The sequence below is a fragment of the Rhipicephalus microplus genome, chromosome X (genome assembly GCF_043290135.1).
Source record: "Rhipicephalus microplus isolate Deutch F79 chromosome X, USDA_Rmic, whole genome shotgun sequence".
NCBI lineage: Eukaryota > Metazoa > Arthropoda > Arachnida > Ixodida > Ixodidae > Rhipicephalus > Rhipicephalus microplus.
The window spans coordinates 226292505-226300650 of record NC_134710.1 but is presented as its reverse complement, the minus strand read 5'-3'; the positions used below and the strand labels follow the sequence as shown (position 1 = coordinate 226300650).

The following is an 8146-nucleotide window of genomic DNA, read 5'->3' as shown; positions in this document are numbered from 1 at the left end:
TCCGACCATGATTTGATTTGTGGCGTTTAACGTCCCAAAACCACCATATGATTATGAGAGACGCCGTAGTGGAGGGCTCCGGAAATTTTGACCACCTGGGGTTCTTTTACGTGCACCCGAATCTGAGCACACGGGCCTACAACATTTCCGCCTCCATCGGAAATGCAACCGCCGCAGCCGGGATTTGAACCCGCGACCTGCGGATCAGCAGCCGAGTACCTTAGCCACTAGACCACCGCGGCGGGGCCTGCCTCCGACCATCGATCTCAATGTATCATATCAGATTCGTGTGGGGCATGTCAAAATTATGAAGCTGGTTGGATCACACCACTAGCGGAAAGAATTTTGCAGAACTATAGCAACCGGGAAATCGACCCTACCCCTCGTTACCTAGTCTGAACTCTAGGCCACCAGGGCCTAATGGGGAATGAAGCCGCGAACACGGTGGCCCAAGCACTCGTTCACCGGGCATCCCGCTTAGATCCTGGGTGCCTGCAACCCAAAGGGGGATATCTGCTGACATTCAAAGATATTACGACCTATTACAGGAATCAGCATCGTCAATACCCACCTCTTGCAAAGGGGCTGGGTAAGGTTAATAAACGCATCCTGCAGAGACTTTTCAACAATACTTCATTGTGCCCGGCAATCATGCAACATTTCGATTCATCTTTCACTGCCAAGTGCCAATACTGTGGGCAGGTGGATGACACCTACCACATCGTTTGGGCTTACCAGCTCAACTCAGCTCCCCCCCCCCCAACTCTAACCCAACCAGAGAGGAGTTGGAGGCGACCCTGCTGGGTTGCTTGGATCTTCAAGCCCAAAGTACCCTGGTCCAGAGGGCTAGGTTAGCAAGTGTCACCAATGGGGTCCCGAAATAAGGACTCCACCCACTATGAAGCCTTTAAAGGCAGCACCTCTCCTCCTTTTTTTCAATAAGGTTTCTCACTCACTCACTCTCTGCCTATAAGCAATGTCGAAGGGGAAACTGCCGCTCGAGCGAGAAAGGAGGATCGCTATACGGTAATACCATGGAAGAAGGAAGTACTGGTAATACCCACCATATCTGCATGCCGCATTACCATAACTGTTTAAAAGTCTATGAAGACTTGTTTCGTGGCCCCGCCATGGTGGTCTAGTTGCTGAAGTAGTGGGCCGCTGACCCGCAGGTCGCGGAATCGAATCCCGGCTGCAGCGGCTGCATTTTCGATGGAGGCGAAAATGCTGTATGTAGGCTCCCGTGCTTATATTTGGGTGACCGAAATTTCCGGAGCCCTCCACTACGGCGTCTCTCATAATCATATGGTGGTTTTGGGACGTTACACTCCATTAAATATTATTAAGTCTGTCTCGTGAAATGCGCGTGTGTGATAATGAAAGTGCAGCGCCATTGTAAGCGTACTGCGCGGTTTCACGAGGGAACGAAACAAACTTCACATCAGTCCACCACCACCTTCACGTGCGAAATAGCTACAGCATCGCGGAGGCGCGCCGCATGCAGGAAGCTATCACCACGTTGACATAATGTATGTCCTTGCCCCACCCATGCACGGAGGCGCGGTGCGCTACGAACGCTCCCACGGCAAACGCGTTCGTAGGTGACCACGCGCCCACGTGCCGACAAGAAAGCCGCAGCGACCGCAGGACCTCGCTGCACGCAACAAGTAACCTCATAGTCGATCCATAATCACAGTAGATAAGTATATAGATAAATTCATTATTAATCATGACCACAATTACAGCCAGATTACTGTGCAGACTTTATAATTATTTCGTGCAAGTGGCCTTGGTCCATGGTTCACCACTGAATAAACGGGACAGCGACAACTGCCATATCTTGACCTACGCCTTCAGTTCACTTCGCACCATGTCTATTGGAAATACCAACCGAGATCAAAGCAAGGTAATTCAGCCCACTCTATATTAATCTTTCCAAACTTCTGATGGGCATAAAAAGTATGGTATCAGCTGGGAACATTCTTTAAAGGGACACTAAAGTAAAATAACAATATACGTCAGAGTGAAAGCATAATGTATGACAGCATCTAAAATGACAATATTATCTACAGCACTGCCCTACTTACCGAGAAATTAAGGTAAACGCACAAGAACACAAGCGCCGCAGTAAGACATTTTCAAAACGATCCCGATGTCATCAGACGGACCGCCTACAATTAAATCACTAGTAATCGATATAACTGCACTAAATAAAAACCCTTCCCTTCCGTGCGTCAAGAGACACAATAAAGTGCTGATTGTTCATTTCTGTTCGATTCATGGAAAAAAGAACCGCCGGACGTTACTACGGGTAACGGCGTGAGTGGTTCAAAAATTCGATTTTCGCGCGGTTACACCGGACAGGTAGTGCTATCTAACGGATTGCAGTTGAAACAAAAACATCTGCAATCTCGAAGCCCATGGCGGAAAATTGATCAGTGGTCGTCACGGAGAAAGGAAAGGTAGGAGAGGGCATGCCCAGCCGGTGCGCTACGTGAAAAATGTGAAGGAAATTACATCATGGCGGCCATACTCACTGGGCACAATCAAGGAGGAGTTTTATGTATCCTCCTTGGGCACAATGGCGGCGTTGTTATAGTTACGTGTTGCGCATTGGAGTGAGCGGCCACGGCTGGGGGTGGCATGTGTGCCCAACGCCTCCTCTAAACAATGCCTGGGGAATGGCTCGCGCTCCCAGCGGAGTTGGCCTGCCTTCAGTTTTGAGAAAGCGCCGCGCGGTGGCACTTGCGACCGAGACTATTATACGTGACGACTAAAGGTAACAGGAATGCAGCAGTCATGAAAAATAGGGCACTGTGGAATTACAATAGGTATGATGTTGTGAGAGGAATATGGAAAGGGGTCATGGTTCCTGGGCTGACGTTCAGCAATGCGGTCTTGTGCATGAGATCAGAAGTTCAAGCAAGATTAGAAATTAAGCAACGTGGAATAGGTAGGCTTGCTTTAGGAGCTCACGGGAATACACCAAATCAGGGAGTACAAGGTGATATGGGATGGACATCATTTGAGGGCAGGGAGGCTAGCAGCAAGATAAAATTTGAGAAGCGATTAAGAGAAATGGGGGAAGAGCGTTGGGCTAGGAAGGTTTTCAGCTACTTGTACATGAAGAATGTCGATACAAAATGGAGGAAGCGAACCAGGAAGTTGACTGGTAAATACTTAGAAAACAGCAGGTGGCCAAACCAAAAAGAACTATCGGTTAAGAAAAAAGTGAAGGAAACGGAGACTGAGATGTGGAGAATGGGCATGATTAAGAAGTCCGCACTAGAGATCTATCGAACTTTTAAGCAGGAAATTGCCAAGGAAAGGATCTATGATAATACTCGGGGTAGTTCTCTACTGTTTGAGGCCAGGACGGGAGTACTGCGAACCAAGACATATCGGGCCAAATACGAAGGGGTCGACACAATATGCAGTGCGTGTGGAGAGGAAGAAGAAACTGCCGAACACTTGATAATGTTCTGTAAAGGGCTTCACCCTATAGTTCAGGATGATGGCGCAGAGTTTTTCAAAGCACTGGGATTTAGGGACAGCGAGGGCAAAATAGACTTTAAGCGGGTAGACTTAACTAGAAGGAGGTTATCTGATTGGTGGCTAAAGTCAAGGCACGAGTGAAAATTAAACCCTTCACTGCGAAGTACGAATCCTCAACTTCATTATTTAAAGGAAAAAAAGATAAATGTAATGGTTAGTTCACTAAGTATTACGGCTAGGTGGCGTTAGCCGCCGCCTGATCTAAAGGGTACAGCCACATCCATCCATCCATCCATCCATTATCACGGCAGCGGGCGGTACCAGCCAAGGAGGATATAAAAACTGGCTGGAGTGGAAGCGACGCCCGTCAGGTGACGCCAGCGGCAGCCATCTTGCCGGAGGCAGAAAGCGCGCTGCCGGTGTGTCGCCTCCACGCTTCGTTGCTGGTGCACGCTGTTCTCTTCAAAGTTTTCAATGAGTGCAAGTCTTGCTCTTGGATAATGGTTACCTCCTGCGTTGCCTACGGATGCACAAACAGGCTGAAGAGAGGTTGGGGCCTCACATTTCACCTGTAAGTACATGAAATTTAGCGCGTTCTACTCGCGGTCATTTCAGCCGCATCGTAGTTGCTTGCAGGCCCGCGCATGAAAGAGCAGCAAAATGGCATTGTGTGTACGTGTGCCGCAGTTGATTGTCGTATATTTCTTGACAGGTTTCCAAAGAATGCAGAAGTTCGGAGTCTTTGGGAGCGGGCAGTTCACCGTGAAGGGTGGCGCGCTAAGGATGGAGACCGCCTGTGCTCTGTACATTTCAGTCCTGAGTGCTTTGACCGCACTGGGCAAACGACGCGACTGCGGGTTGGAAGTGTGCCCACGTCGTTTCCAAGTTTTCCGCCTCATCTGCAGAAACCTGTGAGTATTACTGCCATCGTTGGACGAGAAGCGTAATGTTTAGCGTGCATAACGCTTGTGGCGTTACGGCCGCTACATAATACTTGTTCCACGAAATGTTGTTGCGAGTATACGTGGCATTGATTGCGTGCCGAGAATTGGCGGTACTGTGGAGGAGTAGCTGTAGTTTTAGCATATCGTTACCGTGTTTGCGTTACCGTTTACCGCATTACCAACCAGACGCCGCCGGCGAAGGTGAAGTTACCGGTAATGGTAACTGCTTCACCTTCGCCTTAACTGGTGATCAAGATACATATTTATTTATTTATTACTGCTGACCTGTTTACCAGGTCTTAAGCAGGAATGGGCATGCAGCAATGTTTACTACAAAAACATTATTGACATCCACAGCATACAGACAGTGGTTACAATTCAATACTTAAAGGCACATCCGGCGAATGGAAAATATTACCAGAGCGGGTGCATGTCCTTTTTGCTGGCATACAATGTCTCGTGCACGATTATGAAAAAGCTTGTTACTTAATACATTTATTATTTCTTCAAAGAAAATGTGTAGCTTAATTGTACCCACATTATACGTGTGAGGTTTTATTTAGTTTTTGCGCTTGCTGCCTTTTTAGCTCGTCTGAGAAAACGTATGCTTTCAAACCCAGGTCAAACGGAAGCGTCCCGACCCCAAGTCTCGAGATTTCCCGGCCCCGCCTGGTCCTGAGTGTTCTGGGTTGTGCGACCTGCCTGGAGCTGAAAATTTTCCTGAAGACTCGCCAACCAAACAGTTCTACAAAGACAAGGTCCTTTCCTCACAAGAAGAGATAACCCAGTTGAAGAAGAAGGTCAAAACACTGCAGCAAACTAAACGAAGGCTGGTCAAGAGAAATGAAACCGCCCAAGAAATCATCAAAGAAATCAGAGAGCGAAAACTCTAGAAGAAGGCTCGCATGTGTTTTCATCTGTTTTCTCGGATGACATTCAGCAACTACTGTGCAGGGTGGGCAATGAGCAGAAGGGCAAGTACCCACCTGAGCTGCGAGCATTTGCACTGACTTTGCATTTTTAGTCCAGCCGCGTATGAGTATGTACGATCCAAGTTCAACGAAGCCCTCCCATCCCATCGAACACTAAGGGGCTGGTACAAGTCTCCCCGCACTGCTCGTTTCGGCTATACTGTTCGCATATATTGTTAATGTTTGTGTGATTGTGTTTTTTCTGCCATTTTCGAGTTTCTCATAGCGTTATCGTAGGCCATTTCGCCACCAAAAAGCAAAGAATAAATGCTTACAACCTGACACAACTGTTTTTATTGCTTTGAAGACGCGAGAACCTGCACCTGCTGCTGTATAAGCGCGAGCGCAGCTGTACTCGGCTGTTTCTTGCCTCTGCCAAGATGGCCGCCGGCGGCTCGGCGCGGCTTCACCCCCTCCCATGGGTAAGCATAGGCGGCTTCCACTCCAGCAGGTTTTTATATCCTCCTTGGTACCAGCCAACGTTTCTAGAACTAGGTAAGTTGCAAAACTGAGCGATGTTGCGCGGCGCTGCTGCTGCCAGCACAAATGTGGCGCTGCTGTCGCATCCGGATTCACTCACTGCATGCTCACTCGTCTCACTCCCGTAACCTCCATCGCCTGTGCATGTCGCAGTACGACGATATCTGTGGAGGCTTCTTTCTGCGTGAACAGTTTTGTGCTTCAGCGTGCCCTGTTCTGCTTTGTATGTGTTGCGTGTTTCCATCATGCCCATATGTTGCGTTCTCGGCTGTAGAGTAGCTACAGGAAATGAGAGACACCACGACATTTCTTTTGTGCCCACGTGTACCTGAGGAGCGAGAGGTATGGGACCACGCTATTCCTCGTGCGGATAAAGAACTGCCCAGAAAATCACGTGTGTGTGATATGCACTTTCATGAGAAGAACATCCTGAAGACTTTCACGCACGTCATATGGTAATAAGGTACAAATCGCAAGAGGAAAGTGGGACCTCGTCGAAGGATCCGTTTCACGAATATTCCCGAATTCGCCCGCTTACCTTTGTCGCGGGGTCCTCGATAAATAAGCGAAAGCTTCCCTATAAAAGTGGGGTATTTTCCAGAATATCATCGGCGAAAAAGAATAGACTATCTCTGAGCACTGAGCTCGAAGACAGTGAAATAAGTCCCGACATGCCGTCGACTAGCGGCGTCATTTCGCTTCAAGACATAGAAAACGTTTGTTTGCATGCTGACGGAAAGTTGTTGAGAATGACGAGACAAGATGTCTTGTGGAGTTTCTAGGGCTCAAAAAAAAAGAGCGCCATTTGTGGACAAGTGCGTTGTAGTCGCAGAAGACATGACAGTCACCATTAGCAGCCGTCACCATCGCTTGGCCAAGTCACCCGGCAAGGCAGATACCATTTTCCAATTGGCCAAACTTCTGGAGGACATAGAAAAGCTGAAAGTGTGTTCATGTTGTCCCAGTGCGTCAGCAGGCAGACTCGTGAGTAATGACTACGAAGTGCTCACCGATACCCCAAAGTGCGGTCTCTGCTCGAAGTTTTGGCTGCAGCTGTGTTAACAGGTTTCATTAGAGGAACTCCAGAAGAAGCAGAGGGAAGACATGCTCAAGGAAATGGCCGCAAGTGTAGCTTTTCGACGGTCTAAGTTGCTAAAGAATGTGACTGACATAAAAAAAGGGCTGACTACCTAACCAGACAAAAGCCATGAGATTGCGCCACACAGTCGTAATTTATTTTCAAGCACAAAAAACACAGCCACAAAAGAGGATGCAAGACATTGTAATTCGGTTTTCGCGTCTAAAAATCTATTGCGAACGTACACCAACTAGCAACTAACCAACAGACTCGCATGTTATGCTATATATATCAAGCATTGTTTATTGTGGGCAGCTCAGAGAACCATAATTATATTGTATTTGACTTACACCGCTAAATATTGCGCAGTATTAAGTTTCTGCGGCAGCACAACAAATCTTGATAATATACTGTTGGCAAAGTTCAGAACGGCCGCCACGGCGTCTTGCGACGACGACTACGCGTTTTTGTCTGCTAGCAGAAGCTTGTTGCGCCGCCAGTGCCACCAAACCGGAAGCTATCTCGACGCCGTGTGACGAGAAGTCTGACGCGGAAGTTTTGCAACTTACCTAGTCTAGAAACGTTGGTACCAGGTCTACCCTACATTCCCATGCTCGTTGAAGCGCCGTGCGTTGCAGCTCCCATAGACACTAGCGCCAGAGTTCCCTCTAGTAAGTATTGTGGGAAACTCTATGCTCGCCAAGGGCCGGTCAAAAGCGATGCGCTGTTTCATGCCTGGCGCACGGTGGCGCTGCTTGTCGAAGTTCGATGCCCGCTTGGCCGCTCGCTCTACGGCTAGGCGCGCGGCGGAAGCGCAAATTAGAAGTTCGCCGCACGCGCAAGTCTAATTTTACTAAGCACGCAAGTGGCCTTAAGTGGCATATACTTCGGAACTCGTACTGAGCACGTCGAAGTGTTCTATTCCAACACGCATGACCGATGCAATCCCGAACGGCACTGATCCCTCGCTTCCGACTTCCATGCTCTACTCCACACTTCCCATTTTGCACTCGACGTTGGTTTCGATAAAATACAAGGAAGAGACCATACCCGCTGTTTGCATGAGTACACAAAGCATAAAAAACGATTTATTTTTTTCCAATCCGAACAACTGACAAGAAATCAATAACTGCACGTAAACAGAAAGCGTCTGTATCTGCGACTGCAGCACATCACTT

The 8146-nt window shown here is 48.3% G+C and overlaps 1 protein-coding gene across 1 annotated transcript; it reads left to right on the top strand.

The window, feature by feature from the left end:
• The first annotated feature begins 4112 nt into the window (after positions 1-4112).
• On the top strand, positions 4113-5662 carry LOC142777106 (THAP domain-containing protein 2-like). Its single transcript, XM_075881396.1, has 2 exons — positions 4113-4406; positions 5060-5662. Exons 1-2 carry the CDS (start codon positions 4140-4142, stop codon positions 5330-5332), a joined length of 540 nt encoding a protein of 179 aa, XP_075737511.1. The 5' UTR covers positions 4113-4139; the 3' UTR covers positions 5333-5662.
• Positions 5663-8146: the final 2484 nt, after the last annotated feature.

What these genes read in the sequence shown, in the direction of transcription:
- LOC142777106 (XM_075881396.1), top strand. Translation starts at nt 4,140, where the DNA reads ATGAAAGAGCAGCAAAATGGCATTGTGTGTACGTGTGCCGCAGTTGAT. An exon ending in CGCCTCATCTGCAGAAACCT is followed by an intron (nt 4,407 to 5,059) that starts GTGAGTATTACT and finishes TTTCAAACCCAG; the next exon opens with GTCAAACGGAAGCGTCCCGA.